This window comes from Diabrotica undecimpunctata, chromosome 7 (assembly GCF_040954645.1).
Source record: "Diabrotica undecimpunctata isolate CICGRU chromosome 7, icDiaUnde3, whole genome shotgun sequence".
In the NCBI taxonomy this organism is placed as follows: domain Eukaryota; kingdom Metazoa; phylum Arthropoda; class Insecta; order Coleoptera; family Chrysomelidae; genus Diabrotica; species Diabrotica undecimpunctata.
The window spans coordinates 60,963,497-60,986,738 of record NC_092809.1 but is presented as its reverse complement, the minus strand read 5'-3'; the positions used below and the strand labels follow the sequence as shown (position 1 = coordinate 60,986,738).

Sequence of the window (23,242 nt, the reverse complement as noted above, 5' to 3'; positions counted from 1 at the left end):
ATCAACAATAAATAAAATCTGTCCAGAAATATCATTCTCGGAGACTTCACCGCTAAGACGGAACAGCGATTAGACGATGATGATAACCATGCTGGGAATTTTGGAATCGGAAACATTAATGAGCTAGAAAAACGCCTCCTGTCATATTGCACCACTAACAATATGCGTTATGGGATACTACCTTCCAGGTTTTACAGCAAACTTAATAGAGTAAAGAGAATGATCAGTAAGAATTCAAAAAAATAAAGAATATAGTAGCTCTCAAAAATAATCAATAAGAAAATAAATCATCCATTTTAGAAAACATATACACCTGTACATCAGAAAATGTGTGGTCAGCAAAGACTACACAAAATGTGCACAGAAATACAGCACTTATAAACAAAAGAGCTGTTTAAATGGGTTAAAACCAAAAACCATCCGGTTTTCAGCATATACGTATATATTAACATAGACCGAGTATACAGGCCGTGCGTGCTGATAACAAGACCTGTTGCGCTTGTTTGTTCTGTCCCTTTCTAGCAGCTTGTATCGAGAAGCTAAGTGAGGATGTACGTACTTTATACTTCTCCGCACTTAAAAGATAGTGTCATAGCGTTACTATTTGTAAGACTGAGACAGAACTAACAACGAAAAAATGATGGTGTCGTCATAGCTCTACAGACTGCTCGGCCTATGTATACAGTAAAGTATCACAATTGTAGCGAGTGACTGTTTGAATGGTTTTATAGGGCAGTAAAATTGGACGTTTGCCCTTTAGAAAAAATATTTTTGTTGGAATATCGACAAAAGGAGAAAATTTAATTATTATTTAATAAACAAATTAATGGATTATTACAGAATCAGTTTAATCTCTTAAAAATTGACAAAAACCGTCTTCTTCTGACTGTTCAAAGAATATACGTTCAGATAGAACAGCGATTCTCAAACTTTTTTTTACATGTACCACTTATATAAATTCTGCGTCAATCGCGTACCACATATTGAAAAAGTAGATAATAAAATTGACTAATTTTGCCAAAAATGTATTTATTTAATAGGTAGGTGGTCGTAAAAATAGCAATGCTTTTTTTTGATAAGGCTGGATATTCATTTTTAATATTTAGTCAGAATTCGGCTAATTCTAATTTTGAAAACTTAATTTTCAAACAACCATCATAAGATAGTTCTGTTAAAGACTCTTTTTCATCCTGTTTTAATATTTCAGGAATGCTATCCAAAATAAATGATTGTCGTATCCAAAGAAACTGAGCATAGTCTTCTTCACAATATTCTTTAAAACTATCAATTAGCATTTGACAATGCTGTTTTATGTTAAAAATAAGATCATATTTAATCTTTATTTCATGCTCAACCACAAAATTTTCTAAATTGGTAAACAGCTGCAAGTCTTTGTTTGAAAAACTATTTTTCATCATATTTCTTGATCAAAGCATTTTTTTGTCGTTTACAGAAAATCGATTATGTGATTTACCTTGTAAGCTTAAGTTTAGGTCATTTAATCGATTAAATATGTCTCTTAAGTAAGCTAGTGTTGTAAGCCACAATTCATCTAGTAACCGATCACGCAGTTCAAAATTGGTTTCCATTAAAAACACATGTACTTCAGAACCCAACTCGAATAACCTGTTCAACATTTTTTCTTTTGATAACCATCTTACCTCTGCGTGTAGCAATAACTGAATATGATCTCTTCCCGTTTCAGAGTATAGTTTTGAAAATAAACGCGAGTTTAAGGCTCGAGATTTTATGCAATTGATTATCTGAACGGCTTCATGGAGAACATGTTTAAATTCATCTGGCATTCGCTTTGCTACCAAAGCTTCTCTGTGGATACTACAATGGGTAAAAGTACAATTTTCTGCAACCAGTTTTACTTTGGCAGTTACACCTTCGTATCTTCCGTCATGGCTCGGGCACCATCTGAACATAAAACAACGCATTGTTTCCAGTCTAGTCCATTTTCCACAAAAAAAAATTATTGATTTTCTTGAACATTTCATCGGCAGTAGTTCGTTCCGTTAACGCCTCACAAAATAAGTACTCTTCTTCGATTTTGGTTTGAAATATATATCGCACACAAACCATAAGCTGAGCATAGTTTGTTAAATCTGTGCTCTCATAAAGTTGTATTGCAAAAAATACTATTTTTATCCGGTTTACCAATTTTTCTTTAACATTTAATGCCATTATTTTAATCCTACGACGTACGGTTTCATTGGATAATGGTATAATACTAAACTGTTTACCTGAATTCTCCCCAAAAATACGCGTTACCATATCTTATGCGGCAGGCAGAACTAGTTCTTCGCCGATGGTATGTGCTTTTCCACACTTCGCAATTCTTAAACTCACAAGGAAGGATGCCTCTACTGCTTTTTGGTTGCTGCCGGTGAAATTCGACATTAATTTTTTTGTGTCCCTCATCTCCGTTAACTTCCGAACGAAGTAATTTTAGGTTAGGTTTATTTTCCAACACTGAAAGTTTTGTATTGAAGTGGCGTTTTAATAGCGAAGGTTTCATACACTGGTTAGAAAGAAATTCCGAACAGATTACACATTGGGGCCTTGGCACATCATTTATATTCGTGAATATAAATCCCAAATTAATGTATTCAGGATCATATTTCATAACCGCCACTTTTAGTTTTTTGAAAGAACTCTTTTTGTCATCACCCTGTATAGGCTCCGATTCTGAAGTGAAGCTCGATGGATCGGGATCTTCAGGTGTTCTGTTGTCTCTTTTAAGCCACTTACCCATTTTTTATATGCAAAAATTAGCACGAATCAGTAAAAGCAAATTACTCGTTTCGACAAAACCAACCACAACGACTGACGGCCACGAGGAAACTGATGACGTGAATGGACGTGAATCAAGGGAGGTGACAATTTGCCGTGATTTCAGTTTTGCCAACAAGGAATAAGACATTGCCATGCACATTGCCTTTGCACAAAAGATAACATTTGTTGGTAAGTTTTATTAAAATTCTTCGTTTCTTCTAGTTTATAGAGTATCACCTTTAAGTGCTTTGCGTACCACCAGTGGTACGCGTACCACAGTTTGAGTACGGCTGAGATAAAAGATATCTCATTTTAACTGAAATACGTTTTAATAATTTGACTGGTCTAGGGAAAATATAAAGTCGTCAGCATGTATGAATTAAATTGAAGTTATCTGCAATGTTGTAGTTTATATCTTTCTCTAACGGTAGATAATGTCTGAGATCAACAATGTCGTCGCAAATTAAGACGATGTAATTGGCAATAACGCCATTGTTCGGGAAGCTCGTTTAATGTCTGTTATCTGTAAGTCGATTTCATTAGCGCACACAAAAATTCTGCCATATGCCTCCAAGATGCGTAAAGTGTGCAAGTAATCATCTTACTTTACACTGTCCACGAAAAGAACGCAGCAATAACGTAAAATGTGTACTTTGTATGGGAAACCATCCGGCCAACTATAAGGGCTGCAGCGTATACAAACAAATACAAAAAGAAAAATTCCCCCAACTCAGAAAGAATCAAGAGACCCACAGAACAGACACCCATGAAACCAATAGTCAAAGAGTATCTCCTGGTGTTTCTTACGCTCAAAAAACTTCAGGAAATAGCCAAGCGGATGAAATCACAAATCAACAAACTAATGTCGGCTCAAACCATTCAACGAAAATTGCCAACCTTGAAAACCTGATGACAAAACTAGTAGAGAGAATGGACACTATGCTTAATCTTCTTATGACTATGATTTCCAAAATGCACTAATGCAACACAGACTTAAAATAGCCGTCTGGAACTCAAATGGCCTAACGAACCACATCCAAGAAATAAAAATTTTCCTCGACGAGAAAAAAATTGATGTTATGTTTGTATCAGAAGCTCATCTAACAGACAAAAACTATATCAAAATTCCAAAATACATTGTCCACTACACAAAACATCCAAATGACAAGGCATACGGTGGCACAGCTATCATTATCAAATCTAATATAAAACACCATGAGTTAAATAAGCTCAGTGAAAAGTACCTGCAATCAACTAGCATTGTCATCGAAGACTGGCTAGGCAACCTTACCTTATCTGCGGTCTACTGTCCTCCTGATCAACCAATCAACGAAAACAACTTTAGCACCTATTTCAGTTCTCTTGGACACAAATTCATAGCAGGAGGAGACTTTAACTGTAAGCATCATCACTGGGGCTCTAGGGTAATTACAATAAGGGGTAGACAACTGCTGAAGTCAATAACAGGAAACAACCTACAACACATATCTACAGGAGAACCAACTTATTGGCCTACAGATCCAAATAAAACACCAGATCTCTTAGACTTCTGTGTGATTAAAGGTATCTCTCTTAACTATTTAGCAAAAGAATCATGCTGGGACCTCTCTTCAGATCATTCTCCCATTCTAATTGGCCTAGACTCCAAAATCATACTCAGAAATAAGCCTCCAGTCCTAACCAATAATCAAACAAATTGGAAAATATTCCGAAGCGCACTAGCAGAACAAATACCAACGAACATGCCACTTAAAACAGAATTACAAATTGAAAATGCGGTACAACTTACTACCTCCATACAAAAGACAGGTTGGATTTCTACTCCTGAACAAACAACATGGAAGGAAAGCATAAACTGTTCGCAAAGTGCAAAAAACCTGATCGATGAGAAAAGAAAACTTAGGAAAAAGTGGCAAAACACACACGCTCCTATTGACAAACAAAATTTAAACAGAATTACCAGAAGACTTAAAAATCTATTAAAAGAAGAGAAAAACAGGGGGATCCAAACTTACTTAGAAAATTTGACTCCGTCCAAAGACACCAATTATTCTCTATGGAAGGCGACGAGAAAGGTAAAAGGTCCACAAGACGCCATACCTCCTCTAAAAAATGTCAAAGGTAAATGGGCAAGAACAGACACAGAAAAATCTGAGACATTCGCTGAACATCTTTCTACAGTATTTAGTCCATTTAACAGAGTAGTGCCATTAGAACAAGAAGAACCATTTAATTCTTTTCTTGAAGCTCCATATCAAATGGATCTACCAATCACCAAGTTTAATATTAAAGAAGTAAAACAGATAATAAAGAATGAGATACAACCCAATAAGGCTCCGGGATTCGACCTCATAACGGGTAAGATCCTCCAGGAACTAACCAATGACTGTTACAGAATAATCACTATGATCTTCAATGCTATGCTTAGTCTGCATTACTTCCCTCTGCAATGGAAAGTGGGACAGATTATACTCATTCAAAAACCTGGTAAAGATCCAAAAGATGTCAACTCATACCGACCGATTAGTCTACTCCCAGTCATCTCTAAGGTCTTCGAAAAACTTCTGCTACGAAAAATCAAACCAATATTGGACGAAAAGTGTCTCATACCTGACCATCAATTCGGTTTTCGTAACCAACATGGTAGAATCGAACAAGTTCACAGACTATACACAACAATAAGAAGTAGTCTCGAGAACAAGCAATACTGTACTGCAGCCTTTTTAGACGCCTCTCAAGCTTTTGACAAGGTGTGGCATACAGGACTTCTGTACAAATTAAAGAAAAATTTACCTTACCCTTACTTTAAACTGCTTCAATCATACCTTACAGAAAGGAGATATCTGGTAAAATATAGTGAAGCCTATACAAAACTCTACCCCATCCTATCTGGTGTACCTCAGGGTAGTGTGCTCGGACCGATTCTGTACCTGATATATACGGCTGACTTGCCAATAAGCAATAACCTAACGCTTGCAACATTCGCAGATGATACTGCTTTCTTGGCCTCTCATAGCAACCCAATAATAGCATCAGAGAGACTGCAACTACATCTGAACAAAACAAATGAATGGCTTAAACTCTGGAGAATTAGAGTAAACCCCTCAAAATCCACACAAATTACATTCACTCTAAGAAGAGGTACATGTCCACAAGTTAACCTCAATGGACATCCTTTGCCGCAAAAGGCAAAGGCAAAGGCAAATGACGTAAAATACTTAGGTATTCACCTTGACAAATGTCTAACTTGGACCAAACATATATGGACGAAAAGGCTTCAATTGGGAATTGTATACAGAAAACTTTACTGGATGTTGGGAAAAAAACTCTCACCTATCGATTGACAACAAGCTGCTGATATACAATACAATAATAAAACCCATTTGGACATATGACTCACAGCTCTGGGGTTCGGCTAGCAAATCTAATATTATGATAATACAAAGATTCCAATCCAAAACTCTGAGAACAATTGCTAATGCACCTTGGTATATCCAGAATGATGCAATACATAGAGATCTTCAGGTACTAACAGTCTCTGAAGAGTGCAAAAAAACTTCTGAACAATATCAAAACAGGTTGCGGGTGCATCCTAATACCCTGGCACACAATCTTCTCAACAACCAACAAGCGAAGAGATTGAAGCGACATGACCCCTTGGACCTACCTCACCGATCCTGACAGAGCCTACAGCAGTGGGAGTTACGCCTTCAACAGCACCCAGCCATTGTGATCAGTGCCGCTTTTAGTGCTCGCGTATCAGTGTATGTGCGCATCCTACCGGTAAAAAGCCAATTTGTGTCGTGATGATTTGGTCACTGGACCTTACATCTCTCTGTCATGTTCTTCTTCTTTCAGTGCCTATTCGTTCCGAATATTGGCAATCATTCTGGCTATAATTATTTTATTGACTGATGCTTTAAATAGATTCGTTGTTGTTGTGGAGAACCATTTCCTCAGGTTCTTCAACCATGATATTCTCCTTCTCCCAATTCCTCGCTTTCCGAATACTTTACCCTGTAGGATTACCTTCAGTAATCTGTATTTAGTGCTGTTTCTCATTATATGTCCGAGATATTCCAACTTTTTCCTTTTAATGGTATACATCACCTCTCTTTCTTTGCCCACTCTTCGTAATACGGTCTCGTTGGTTATCTTGTCTGTCCATGATATCCTTAGAATTCGCCTGTATAGCCACATCTCGAAGGCTTCAAGTTTTTTCTCCATTGCTTCAGTTAGTGTCCAGGATTCAACTCCGTAATACAATATTGAGAAGATATAACATCGTAGGAGCCTTACTTTTATCTCCAGATTAAGATTGTGGCTTTTAAATAGTTTGGCCATGTTATTGAATGCACTCCTAGCCTTCTCTATTCTACATTCTCTGTCATGTAAAGACAAAAAAAAAAAATTTTACTTATTGTTTTTACTGCAAAACAGATTGTAAAAATCTCAAATGTTAATAAAAAAAAAAAATCATAAGCGCACTGACAGGGGTTTCATAAAGCAGAGAACAAAATTGTTTGTAGTATTTTTAGTGGAAGGTAAGGCGATGTAACTAGCAACAATACCATTGTTCGGGAAGCTCTTTTATTGTCTGTTACCTGTAAGTCGGTTTCATAAGCGCACTGGCAGGGGTTTCATAAAGCAGAGAAAGTATTGTTTGTAATATTATTAGTGGAAGGAGCTTTAACGTGTACCTTTTGTGAATTGTAAGTAATTTACTTTAATTCAATTTGGTGACAAATAATAAATATAACTGACAGTAGTAATAGTTAACCGCATATATCAAAAATAAACGTCAAAATTTAACACCTGAAGAAAAAACTGTGATCGGAAATGTGTTTGAAGGACTTCGAGCCAAAGAAAAAAATATGAATGTAAGCGATTAGGTTACATTATGTAGTATTACGGCAAAAGTTTCCGAAGCTAGTGTGTACAGAGTAATTAAAACAGACGATAAAAAAAAAACGATAATAATACTGAGAAGATTGGGACAAGACGAAGAAAATAAATAAAATTGGATGATACAACCAAACAGGCCATTCGTCATGCAGTACATGAATTTTATTTCAAAACGGAATTACCAACTATAAAAAAAAAAGCTACTGTTCAATCTAATGAAAATATTCCAAAAATATCAAGACGTGTTTTCTTACGTACTTTACGTGAAATGAACTTTAGGTACTTAAAGAGAAAGATTAATAGTACCCTTATTGAAAAAGAAAAAATCATTTTATGGCGCAGAAAGTATCTGAAACAAATAGCAGAATTTCGAAGAGATGAAAAAAAAACATCTTATACAGATGAAACATGGTTAAACGAACGATATACTGCGACAAAAATTTGGCAAGATTTACATGTAAAAAACAAACGACAAGCTTTCCTAGATGGTTTGTCGACAGGTTTAAAAGCCCCACCTGGAAAGGTGAAACGCCTTTTATTAGTAAAATTGGTAGCTGCTCATGATTTGTTGAAGGAGATTCAAATGCATTTGTTTCTAAAAAGACTGGAGACTGGTTTTCAGATATTCTGCTAAAAATCGAACCAGGATCTGTTATTGTTATGGATAACGCTCCATACCATTGCCGGCGTGTAGAGCAGTTACCAACCAATAAATGAAGAAAAGCCGAGGTTGCAGATTGGCTTACTAAAAAAAATATTTAATTTAATGAACCAATTTTGAAAATCGAGTTACTAAAATTAGCACGGTGCCATAAAGGTAAATATATTAAATATGTAGTAGATGAAATGGCGCGAGAACGAGGCGTAATTTTATGGTTGTGGATTCTTGTTGAATATTGACTTAAATATATATACACATTTACACATAAAATACATACACACATAAAAAAAATACTAAGATCAATTTAATAAGAAAACTGTTTTTTCCAATATTTAGTCATGCCTCCGAAACCTGAAATGGTAGCGTCATCCGCAAGAACAAATACATCCGTTCTTGCAGAGATTAAAAATCCACAACGGCTCTCCAGTTCCGTATTTTCAAAGATATTGAGAGAGCAATAGTGACTGTAATATCGTGGGAAGGGCATATGGCTATGGATATGTAGAAGTGCCAATAGGAAACCTAGTAGCTGTAGGAAATTTTGTAACATAATGCCTGCTGAATCTTCTTTCTGTTCTTCCGCGATTTATTTATAAAAATCTATATTATGTAAGCCTTATTGTGGTGGAGATTATAGAATATTTAACATTTGATGCTATGCAAGATATATCTGCTCCTGAAATTAATTTACTGTATATCTAACCCCTTATCTTACCATCAATCCTCCATCTTTGGTATATCCTCCCATCAAATTGACTCCGGCTGCGCACCAAATTTTCATTTCTGGCGTAGTCTCTGCTAACGGTCGACAATAGACTGGTACCGGAACAGGAACTCCTCCGCTACTTTGTCGCCCTTGCGAATTGGTCGAACCTACTTTACCGGGCAAGCTCCATCCATATGCTTGTAATCTGCCGTCTTCCTTTTTCACGTGCGCCCTCACTTGTCGGTATTGGTCCTTTCTTTCCAACGCTTTTCGTAGAACCAATTTGTCCGAACCTAAAAATGGAATTATTTATTACCCCTAATGATATTTTTCAAAGTAGTACTTACATTTTGTAACTACTGTCAATCTTTCTCTGTGTACACCAGTTTTTACAATTGATTGGCTCCTACGTAATACAAAATAATAAAAAACAAAAACAAATAAAACAATAAGAATATTTAACAAATTTATTAACAGACACAAACATGTGCTAGTTGTATTACATTTGGTAACTATGTTATTTACAAGGGACTAGGCTTAAGTCTTAATGTGTTAAATCAAAACATACCCAAATGCAAAAAATGAAAACCAATATTCTTTCACTTTCACGCATGACTAACTGCTTGGTCTAATTAATAATTGTAGGTGCATTATTTAGAGGTAAATAGATCATTAAGAGAAATGATGAAATTAGCAAAATAAGACTGATTCTTGAAGTTCTAACCTCATTCACAAAACACTGAATTTCCAAAAATAAGTGAAGGCCATTTACACTACGACAATTCAATACAACTATCATTGAGTAATAGTCTGCAAATATTTAAGAATGTACCTTCTTAAAATAAAAGTAGCAGCGGAATTAACAAAATATGGAGGAACACGATTACACTAAGAAATAAAGACGCCGATACAATAAATATGGACACAAAATGAGGACCCATAAAAAAAAGGAGAAAGGGAGGAGGTAAATGACAACAACTATGCTAGCTTTGTAAATGTAATGAGGAATAATCCACCTCAGAATAGAATTTTCAAAACGCCTTTGTGTTTAGATTTTAAGACTTTGATGAGGATAATCTTTTTAAAATGATTATAATAAAAGTGATTCATTTTTATATACAGAAAGACAAAAATTCGAAGATGTTGCATGAAATTTAAAAATAATATAGAATATATACACATACCCCGAAACTAATTTCTGAAACACTCAAAAGAACCCGTATTTGCATTACACATCATGTCCGGAGAGTAAAATCGCTTTAAAGAGTGAACACGTTCATTTCGCCTGCCTTACTGCATATATAAAAGAATTTATTAAGGAGTCTTATTTACTATAAAAATTCTCATCAAATCATTTAAAAAAAGCTTATAACTTTGAGCCAATCTTGTCCAATAATTAATGCACAACAATCAAGAGAAAACACCAGTTGGACATAACGTTAGTTCAAAAACGTTTTTATATTAACTACATTTATTTACTAGTATATTAAGGCACTACTTGTGTTAATTTTATGTCTTAAAAATAAGATTTATTCATCGAAAATAAAATGTGCATGAGAATTAAATGAATTAGTATTGTTAACTTTATAAAAGATTGGACAAATCTTATAAAATATAGTAAACCAGAATGATTTTTGCAAAATGGTTTATTTCAAATTCACAGACTAATTTTAAATTATTAAAAAACCTACTTCTCTTTGGCACTAGACATAGTTTTATTAGGTTTTGGAAAGATTTGTCTACAATATAAATTAGATGGTTGATCTAGCAAGTATTCTATATTCCGTTAGAAGCAAAACAATATAGAGCATAAAATCTGAGGATTCAAATCAGTAATTTTTAACAAGCCTCAGAAATGATATATAGTCTCATTATTATAAATAAGTGCTTGTTCCAAGACAGTGAACACTAAAGTACAATGTTAAACTTTGTTTTGAAGTTCTATTCAAAAAATTTCTTCTTTCTAAAAAAATTAAATATGTAATAAGAAAACCAGTAGTTATAAACAAGAAAGCCATTTTGACATTATCAAAACTAGAAATTCCCAGTATAAAACGTTTCTTTCTGGCTGTCTTTGTTTCATATTTACTGTTGTGGACGAAAGCGGTTTAATTTCATGGTTCTAGGTTATGTGAGTGAAAAGAGATATAATTTAAAAAATAATTCATGATTAATGTCATACAATATGTGCAAAGAACGAACAGTAAGCGGAACCAGGACTTTATCCAGGACTTTATTTATTCTTATTTTTGAAGACATATAGGAAAACAAGCCCAAGAATTTCAGCAAGATTTAGCAGACGTTGGATTTATTTTTTTGGTACCACTGTACTAAAACAACTTACACACAAAGTGGAAAAAACACAATCAGACTGCAAAAACAGTTATTCACTGTTGGGATGATGAACGAACGATACGATTTGGCAAAAAATATATTCTGTGTACCAAAACGCACACTAAGATCGTTGCTGTTAATGCACACATCAATTACTCAAAGACATATTGCTAAGGTGTATGCTATAAGTTAAAGGGTTATAAAAAATATTTTGAATAAAAAAATAAATACTATAAATTTAAGGTAAAGTAAATTGAATCTAGAGAAAATAAGAACTTTGGCAAGACTCAACATATGCCGGAGATATTGTTGACAGCTCTTCTGTCTGACCAGACAGACTTTAATCCAGATATAGGTTCAAGATCAGCAAATATTAGAAAACAGTAAAAAGAAACGCATTCAAACAGTTATAAAAGCCAAGCGAGAGCATACTTCGTATTAAAATAATACCAGTTTTATATTTCCCTCCCTTTTCTTCGTTTATGAGGATAAAGATTGTCCTAATGTAGACACCTGAGAGATAATCAAATGCTTCACGTAGTCAAATATGACGTTTTATAACTTTGGAACATAAGGTTGACAGACAATTTTATATTAATTTTAGTTATAATATATATGTATATATTATACTATTTTTAAACTGCTATATAAATTGTATTCAAAGAAAAGGTTATGTTAACATAAGTAATTAAAAGAATATTAATAATTTCCTTATTTTGCATTTGATAAAAACTTGTGTTTAACAATTTTGAACATGGCTTCGATATCAATTTTCGTTATAGGTAGATTAAAGTAGTGCGTTAGTACTTTTCTAGACAATCTTTTGTAGAGTAGTCCCATTATAAATAGTTCTTTCATTTTTTAGCAACCGCAAATGTTATAACATAATGATATCGAAACTATGTTCTTAATTATTCATCTTAGGTAGTATTATCACAGCAAACGGCAAGTTTGTTTAGTTAAAAAATTAAAAATTACCAAAAATGTTTTCTAAGGTAACAAAATGAAAAACTTAAGGAATAATATTAAACTTCCGGTCTACACCATAGGCACTATTGTTAATTTCTTAAAATAGAATGTATACAGTGTATTAAAAAGATGTAGGAAGATGTTAATTAGCCTCATACAATAAATAAACTTATATTATTCATTAATAAGTAAAAATTGTTAATCTATCAACAAATGAAAACTCGTTTAAGCTCAAAGTAAATGAAGACATCTGTTGCTGGGAATCACAAAAATCTGATTAACTAGTAGTTAAAAAATAGTACAATTAAAAAACAATCCAATCAAAGATCGATGGTTCAAAAAGTGTTCATGGAACTAAAACAATAGCTCTTGAAATGAAAATTAAATCCAGAGAATGGAAAAAGGTAGGTAAATAAGGCTGCAGCCATATCTGAATCTTTAAGAGATGTTATCGGTCATTAAACAGCAGTAATGATCAACTACTAAAGCAATATTAGGAATAACAGGAAAAGATAACATATATATATATATATATATATATATATATATATATATATATATATATATATATATATATGCGGCGTACAAGATGTAGTGAGATGAGGTAGGCAAAGACGAAGAAAAGGGTCTTCTTCTTTACGTGTCAATCTCCGCGACGAAGGTTGGCAATCATCACTGCTATTCTAACTTTTGACACTACAGCCCGAAAGAGTTCAGTTGTGCTGCATCCAAACCATTCTCTGAGGTTTCTGAGCCAGGACATTCTTCTTCTACCTATGCTGCGCTTTCCTTGAATCTTTCCCTGCATTATTAGTTTTAGTAATTCATATCTGTCAACACGTGTTATATATGACCCAGATATTGAAGTTTTCTTATTTTGATGGAATCCAGTATCCCCCTGCTGTTCTCTATTCTTCTTAGTACCTCTTCATTGGTTATTTTGTCTATCCGGGAGATTCTCAGCATTCTTCGATATGTTCACATTTCAAATGCTTCCAATATATTGAGACATTGTTTATTTAAAGTCCATGTCTCGACACCATACAAAAGAACAGAAAATACATAAAACTTTAGTATTTGTTTTTTAAGATTTAGGCTGAGGTCTCTACAACATATTTGTTTCATATTATTGAATGCACTTCTAGCCTTTCCTATTCTAACTCTAATTTCTTTGGTATAATCGTTTGTTTCATAAATATTTGCCCCTAAATAGTTATAATTCTGAACTGGTTCGCGTCTTATTATTTACGTGTAGATGTATGTATCTAATATTTTTCTTTGATATAACCATGAATTTTGTTTTCTTTGTGTTTAGTGACAGACCAAATTCTTCACTCGTTGCAACAACCTTATCTAAAATTCTTTGTAGATATGTAATAATTTCTGCTATTAGTATTGTATCATGAATATATAATTTCACGTATGGGTAGGCCATTTATTTTTATGCCTGCTACTTCATCTTTTAATGCTTTTTTGAATATTTCCTCTGAGTATGCATTAAACAGTGATGGCGACAAGACACAGCCCTGTCTAACACCTCTTTTGATTTTTATTTTATTAGTTTTTAAATTATTTATTCTTATGACAGCTTCTTGTTCATAATACAGATTATTTATTATTCTTATATTCCGTGTGTCGATGTTCTTTGTTCTCAGTAGTTTTATTAACGGATTATGTTTCACTGTATCGAATGCCTTGTTATAATCTAGGAAGCAGACATAGATGTCCTGGTTTACATAGTTTAGAAGGTTTAGAAGCAGACATAGTTAGAATAAAATTTCAAAATTTCAGCAAAAGAATCATAACAAGTGGAGAGCCCTTTAAGAGCAATCCAGTCGGAAATATCGACTACTGAGACAAAAAATCCTTAAAATTCCCATAAGTTGCTGAAATTAAACTTACTTTATACTAGTAAAACTTTATACTAGTTATGCTTTAAGAATAATCTGAAATTAAAAAACTTTAGGAGTTGCCAAACTCATTAGTTTTAATATAACATCGGTATAAATATATCAAATGGCAGATTCTTCAGTCGATTACTGTGTAATTTTTACTAGTATTATGTATAGTATAACAAAAAAATCAGAGTAGAATAGAATAGAATTTATAAAATGATATTTACATAAAAGGTCGCCGTACCCATTGAAGAATGAAAAAGTTCCAAAAAATAGCCAAAACTTAAAATAGTAAAACAAGTTCTTGAACTAGGAAAAAGTTCAAATATCTTTATCAAAATAAATATTGCAAATTGTAATCAACGCACGAAAATCTTAAGAAATATTTGAAGACTGAGTTTTAAATGAGTTATAACTAGATATATCTGTTCTAGTTTATGTCACACCGTACTACTCATTCAACCCATCATCATATTTGGCTCGACAATCCTCTGTGGATCCGGGCCTGCTCTAAAATTACTCGCCATTCTGTTCGGTTTCTGACAACGTGTTCCCATCTTCTGATCTCTATTATCCCTAAGTCGGTCTCAACTCCATCTAACCACCTAATTCGTGGTCGGCCTCTGCTGCTTCTTCCTATAGGTGTCCGTGTCGGTAGCTTTTTAGTAATGCTGACTCATTCATCTGCCGATCCCATTCTAAACGAATTACAATTCAAAGAGACAGATAAACATTTCTGATTGGAACCAGAATTAACACTAACAATCTGTGTTCTCTTGGTTATCGAGCCGAATGAACCATAAGAATTATTTTAGTATAGACATTAGCCTAAAAGACATTAACATTAATTTTTGATGATTAACTTTAATAACACAAATTTTTAAAAATATGTAGTTAATTTCTGACCAGAATTTTATAAATCTTAATGTATAATAACAATATAACCAACAATCCGTGTTTATATTTAAGTGGTTTTTCATTTAGTTTAGCCTTAGTGTAAGTGAATAATGTTTTGGTATGTATTGGTGTAGATAATATTCGCTACATAAGTGCTTAATGAATGAATGATTGATACTATATAAATACATTTTATAATATGAACATGATTATATGAGATTAATGGCTGGTTTCATAATCGTACCAATAGACTGTTAACTTTGCCACATACTATATTTTTCACAGGTCTATTGTCAATCCGCTGATGTCCTCCCGAGCTTCCATTTTATTTATTATTCTGTAATTAATTTAATTAAGTAAAATTATAACGAATCTTGTCCATAAGGTGTACAGCAAACAGCAATTATAATTAGGTGCGCGAAATAATGTATTTTCATGTGTAGTCACCGGATTCTTCCCATCGACCATACCTTTGAAAGTTGAGCATCCATTCCGAGGCGCTTCCGTGAAGTGTTACTGTTTTATTAACGACTGTGTTTAATGTTACACCGATTTAAAGAATTTCAAACGTGAGATTGATACATTAATAAATTTCAAGAACAGACGAGATCGTAATTTTCTACTTTGTATCCAGAACTGTAAGATTGTTTTTAATTTATGTAAATCAGAGAAAGTTCCATGATTCAAAAAAATATTTAAACTAACAAAAATGTTCGCCATTTGGGGGTTTAATAGTTTTAATACTCCGTGCTGGCTAGACGGGATGTAGGATAGGTAGGAAAGTAGGTTACGATTAAGTATGATTTGAGATAAGAGAAAAGGCCAGGACAAAATTTACCCCCGCCACACCCAAGGTAATGGGCGTTTTGAGAGAACCGAGGCTCTCGTGGGCAGGATCACTTACCTGAAGTAGATCTACCCGTTACTCAATTTTAACATTTGAACTGCGGGCCGTTTTCGAGGCAATGGATAACGCGAGGATAGATTCCAGATACAAAAACCTGATAAAACACATAGGAAGTGGTAATTAGAAATAGAACACAAAATATACATTCAGAGATGAGTGCAAGGCGATACGTTTTTATGTGAAGTGATTCACTAGTTGCAAGAACAGTAGAAGAATTACAACGATTACTTACAAATATAAATATTGCCTGCAACAATTATGGCATAAGTGTCAATATCAAAAAAACCAAGTATATGGTCTTCAGTAAGAACATGACACAACCAGCACATATTAGTATAAAGGGCATTCAAATTGAAAAAGTATCAAGTTACAAATACTTGAGGACTTCAATAAACGAAACTGGAGACCAAAACAATGAAATAAAAAGACGTATCGAAATTGCCAGGGCCACCTTCTGTAACAGAGATATAAGCATCCCTCTACGATTAAGAATGCTAAGGGGCTACGTATTTAACACGCTATTATACGGTGTAGGGGCCTGGAATCTCAAACAAAACAACATAAAAAATATTGAAAGTTTCGAGATGTGGTGATACCGTCGAATGCTGAAGATAAGTTGGGTTGAAAGAGTCACAAACTTTGAAGTAATGCGAAGTATAGGAGAAGACTTAAAGATTTTGTCAACGATCAAACGAAGAAAACTCGAATATTTGGGTCACCTGATGAGAGGACATAAATACGAATTATTTCAAAATATAATGCAAGGAAAAATAGAAGGAAAACGGAATCCAGGTCGTAGAAGAATGTCATGGTTGCGTAAGAGAGTGGTTTGGCTGTACCACTAATGAACTCTTTGAGTCAGCTGTAAACAAGGTCAGGATAGCCTTGATGATTTCCAATCTCCGAGAGGAGTGGCACAAGAAGAAGATTCACATTGGCTCTAGAGGACGTTTTTAAGCAGCTTAACTGAGAACAAAAAGGTTTAAATATTGAAGGAAAATATTCGATTCATGTCTCAACCAGCCGCAAGAAGTGCTTTCAGAATTAAGAACTGTTTCAGAAAGAATTGGTTTGAAAATGAATCTAACGAAGACCAATATTCTTACTTTCAAGGAAGTACTAGTTATTGAGGCGGAGGAAGTAATAGAAAGGGTGGGAAAATATATTTACTTGGGTTATCTAATAAAGTTGAACAGAGATAACAAATAAGCGGAAGTAGACCGAAGAATCCGTATGACATGTGCGCTGCCTTGAAGTGGTCTTGGGTAGGACATGTTGCCAGACAAAATAATACCAAGCGGACTAAACGCATTATGAAGTAGAGGCTTAGGTTACATAAGAAAGGCTGGACGGTGTGAAAGAAAAGGCGGGAATAGAGTGGCAACATGTACCAAGAGGCAAATTAAAATGGGAACGGTTAAATATTGATAACGGTTGAATACTGTAGATTTCGTAACATTCCTGCTATTCACTCGCAGTCTAGTCGTACCTGACGGTGAACAACAGCCTTGAATGTTCACCCCCCTCTCTTTTTCTCTCTCTTACACAACATACAAATTTAGTTTCCCCCTTAATAAATTAAATATCTTTCTGTTAGGGATGATATTACCAGATCTAGCATAAAAAGTTACGTTATATTTGGTTAAGAGAAAACTAAAAAACACTAATCGGGCAAGTACACATTCTTCCTACTTACTAATATAAATTGGATCTGTGCAGCAGTATTTCGGCCGAAAATACAAATTTAATGAATATACAAATATTTTCTACCTATATACTAGTTTACACATCTTATTTTGATCCTTACACTTTTGTAAGTTTGTGAGAAAAGTCACATTATTGTTATTTTGTGTTGTTTTAGGTTATTGAAAAGTTTCAAGTATATGATTCACTTCGTTAATTTGCCTGTATTATTATTTAATTATTCAGTTATATTATGCTAAGGTTTCTATAGAAGACTACATAAAAACTCTGTTTTAAGACAATTATAAAGAAAAAGGAAAATTAAAGCCAGTTAATTGATTTATACCACTTGTAAAATATTTCAGTAGCTGTTACAGTTAATGGTCCATTGGTTAGTAAAATTGATATACATTTATGAAAACAGCCATAAGAACTTTACCTTAAAATAACAATACGTGTATGAAAATAGCATCGTTGTTCGTCAGATCTAACGATCTATATACAATAATTATATATAATAAAATAGTTATTATAGAGAGTAATTATAATAGAAAATTACATATACTATATAATCTCACTCTACCTACATAGTCTCAGATATCAGTGCTTTCTCAAACTGTAGGACCATTTGAAGTCTGGATCAATTAAATATATTTTTTTAAATGATACTTGTTGAAAGTTAAAATAAGCACTACAAATATTTCGATGAAATTCAACAAGATTATCACAGATTATTATAAATCACTCTGAGTTACAAATTAAAATTATAACTCTAAATTGTACATTATTATTTACATTTTTATCTTGATCATCGAATTAAAACCAGACGAAATAAGTTCTAAAGGAAATGTATGAGCCATGTAAGACTGAGAACCCATGGTGTCCCTACGTTTTCGAATTTACAAGAAAATCAATCTTCTTTCCACAATGAAAATGAAATTCCTGTAGTTGGCTGTATACCATGAATCATAAAAACTTTTATATAAAAAATCCTTTAAAAACGGTATATATATATATATATATATATATATATATATATATATATATATATATATATATATATATACTAAAATTGCTCTTTCGGGATACATCACATAACGTTTTTGGACTAATAAGTCCATCATCAGTGCAGTTACCAGGTATACTCGGTTCGCTACACCCAGTCCGAACTGTCTAGTGAATTTAGTAATTATTTTTTTGCGAAGTTAGTTACTTTTTGACAGACTAAAAGTGGCTGGAAATTACTATACAACCAAGCACACGTACTCATAGCCAATATTAATAGTAAACAAACTAAATAGTAAATAAAATAGAACTTTGCGAATTACCGAAAATCAATATTTATTTATCTGCACTGTATAATAAATAGTTATGTTAAATTATAACAACTAAAATATATTTTTTAAATATATACTACCCAAAATTTGATGGGTTTAGTATACACTTCTACTATTTAGAATAAGTCTTCTTTTTTTAAAGAAAGAAGTCTGCAATAGTAGGATACTTGAGCTATTAATACTGAGAAGTAGGAATCGTTGTGTTGTAGGTTTCCGACAATGAATCTGTCAAAATATGCCCGAGCTAAGCGAATGGAGTTTATACATCAGGCAAGTCACTAGATATGACGGTAAAAAACCTTTAAATTATGTTAACTTTATTAATTAATTTAAAGGGTTTTTACCCTCATATTTAGTGGCTTCCCTCATGTATACCTGGTAACTGCACTGATGACGGACTTTTTAGTCCGAAAATGTTTTGTGATGTAACTCGAAACGGCAATTTTAGAATATATATATATATATATATATATATATATATATACACACCTTTTATAAAAGATTTTTTTAAATAAAATAAATAAAAGATTTTTTTAAATAAAATAAATAAAAGTTTTTAATCGTCTTTCATCACATCACTCATGGCGATAATACGGAGAGGCTATTACCAGCAACAAAAAAGTAATTAGAATCGTAGAACATCGAGATCCATAATCATATAGTTTTGAAACTATTTTCTTGTTTCATTTCTATATTATCTACTATTATCTACTGTATTGAATTCTTTAATCTTTCTTTTGTGTTGTAGGTTTTAGTTTTGGATGGAATAGATCTGAGTTTATTTTTTGTTTTGAATGCTGCTGAGGTATTTTACTTTTTTATGGGGCGAAACCGCAAGATCACTAAGTGTCAGGATAAACTAGCATAAAATATACATAAAAAATAAAGACTTCGACAAATTACAGATATGCAAACATGCTTGGGACTATAAGTGCAGAGTGCAATGGGAAGATGCATGAATAGTCGTGCTCTAATCTTACTAATGATGAAAAATGTGTAGCAAACCCATTAGCCGAATGTAGCAAGCTCTGGTTGGCAATACTAAAAGAAGAAGTCGGCAACAAGCACAAACCAAGATTAGTGAACTAATAGAAAGTCAGAGACACATTATCTACAACTATATACAATACATATAGAACACACAATGCATAAACATATAATATATAAAGACTAATATATAGACACACAAAACAATCACATTTTGATATTATCCTGGGGTACTGCATCACCCTCAGAATTGTCTATATACCTCTATATGCCTACAGGATCGAGGTCAAGTAAGTCAAACATAAATTTGAAAACAATAACCTCCAAACAACGTTTCGTTATAATAACATCTTACTAACTTAAAATAATCTTTGTTGAAAACCATTTCCGGAATGGAAATCGAAACTTCAAATAAAAATTGTAAAATATAATTTTCATTAGAGACAATATAATTCCATATCAACATAATATTCAACTTAGACACGCCACAAGAAAACATTTCAGCGCCTTTTTAAACAGTTATTTTGTAATAGTTAATATTGTTGCAATTATTTACCGATTTTGTTTTTATAGAACAGAACAGATTTTTATACAACAGAAGTTTTCCAAAAAATGTTGCATAAAGAAAAGAGTCAAAACAAGGTTATAAACTTTCACCTTTACTGTTTACAACTTGTACTCCAAAAAAAAGATAAGCTTTATAAGATCAACTGATGGTATCAATGGCGAGATAAACAAAAATCTCAGATATACAGACATTGTCCTACTAGCGAAGGTTAACCGTAGATAATTACTTATATAGAAATATAAAGCAAAAAATAAACTGATTTTAAAGTAAAATTGTGACTTATTCCCAATAAAAACAATTAAAATAGTAAATTGCAAAAAATTAAAACATAAGAATATATTTGTATATAGGTTTATGACTAGAATAACAGACTAGAACAAAAATAAAAAGTTTTGTACTTGGGATGTAATGGAAATGGAATCAGAAGCTCAAAATTCGAATACACGAGGCTATAAGTGCATGCTGGGAAATATACTCTGCGATATGAGTCTCAATGTGTTGTTAGGAGTGAAGTTTTTCGATATTATGTCCTTTTTAAAGTTCACTGTGCCTCAACTCATGTAACCGTCTGAAATCGTTAGGATTGTGGTTTGAATCTGCTGAAAAAAATTTTAGTATATTTGGCATTTACTGTATAGTTATTAAACCATATGCATTCCTTATAAGAGAAATTACTACTTGAGCGGAAGAATCAATAATGGGGATAGAGACTGACTTTTCTCGATTTGTACAAACTGAATGCTCTATTTTAGGAGTTTATTTAAGATATACGCATGTGTAATCTGCGAATTATATCCAAGACCAATGAATTTTATGTTGAATTAAGAAAATTAAAAATTATTGTTTGATCCAGACTTCAACATAATTCAAGACTAAAACTTACAACCTTTTACTTTGAATTAATGTGAGTGGTGTTTTGTTCCATAAATGTCAAATATTTATAACTATCAAATAAATATAAATACAATAGTGTTATAGGCAAATAAAAAAACAAAATTTATTTTCTTTAAAACCAAAATTAACTTTCTTTGTACACTTTTTTAGGTACTTATACTAAAGCTTTGGCACTTCGTATACCTCCTTAAAAAACTAATTTTTGTAGGATTCGAACAATTTATCTGGCAGTTATGGGCAGCCGTTTCAGAAGACAACGCAACTTTCTCAAGTGAACTGTTTCAATAAGTGTATTATCTTAAGAGCGTAGGCGCACAATTTCGGGCCAATGCATTCATTTTTTTCGAATCCTGAGAAAACTAATAAGTATTTTTGAAAAATTTAAACGCAGAATGAAAGAATACATTATTACTGAGGGCCGAAAGTCCCTGAAAACTTCTATAATGTTTATTTTAATAAGTTACAGAGGTGAAAAAAGAGAGAAAATTTAGTGATTTTTAATTTCAAATATATCATTCAAAAAAATTTTTTGTTTATTCTAAGGGATTTTCGGCCCTCGGTAATAATGTAATCTTTCATTATGTGTTTAAATTTTTCAAAAATATTTGTTAGTTTTCTCAGGATTCGAAAAAAATGAATGCATTTTAAAAGCATTGGCCCGAAATTTTGCGCCTACCCTCTTAAGAGTTCCCCACCGACAGGTGTTGAGAAATTGTCGTTGTAGAAGAGCATGCTCGATCGTGGTCATTAATTTTGTAACAAAACCCCGAACGAGTGGGCCCTGTAGACGACTCAACTATGGGTATTAAACGGCTCCAAATATATATATATATATATATATATATTATATATATATATATATATATATATATATATATATATATATATATATATATATATATATAGAGGGTGTACCAAAAGAAGCGGGAGAAAACCTGACGGCTGTCTCCTATGGAATCTCCATTTTTTATTTAGTTTGCTTTTTTACTTTACTTTTCCTATGTTTTTATTGCCGATTTTGATACCTCATGAAAAAATAAGTAACTTTTATTCGAAACACTTTTTCGAATTGTTGATAGTCGGTGCTATAACCGGGAAAATACGATTTATCCTGATACGAAAATTATGGAAACGGTCTAATATCTCGAGAAATACACAGTTAAATAAAAAACTAAAAAACAGGTGTATATTACTTACTAAACACTGTGGGTGGGGCGGGGACCAACTTTAAAATCTTAAATAGAAATTCCCATTTTTTTATTATAGGTTCAGATTCTACGTAAAAAACCATATTCAGTAGCAAAAAAACTAGTTTGCAGACTTCTGATACTGTATTGACTTCTGACTCTGTATTTGTTATTTATTCTGCGATTATATCGCCATCTCTCGCAAATGTAAAAAAATTCAGATAAAACTTGTTTACTGTTGAACGTACAATCCGAATTTGCAATAAAAAAATGTTTCCATTTAAGATTTCAAAGTCGTCCCCCGCCCCACCTCCAAGAGGTGGTAGTGGTGGGTCGTGTTTGGTGTCATTCGATAGATTTAAAAAAAAATAATAAACACGAGGTTTTTGGTTTTCCACTTAAAAGTGCATTTATCAAGATAACATATTATCGCGCCATCTAACAACAATTCGACAAAAATGTTTCAAATAAAAGTTACTTATTTTTCAAGAGAGAGAGAGAGTTCCCATTTATGATTTTAAAGATGCTCCC

At 32.9% G+C, this 23,242-nt stretch overlaps 1 protein-coding gene across 3 annotated transcripts in view; it reads right to left on the bottom strand.

Annotated features, from left to right (window-relative positions):
* syd (JNK-interacting protein syd) overlaps window positions 1-23,242 on the bottom strand; it is a 141,439-nt gene that overhangs the window by 45,029 nt on the left and 73,168 nt on the right. For all 3 annotated transcript variants that reach the window (XM_072537418.1, XM_072537416.1, XM_072537417.1), the window contains one exon: window positions 9,063-9,346. In XM_072537418.1, the coding sequence (XP_072393519.1) occupies window positions 9,063-9,346 (284 nt within the window). The remainder of the gene's footprint in view (window positions 1-9,062; window positions 9,347-23,242) is intronic.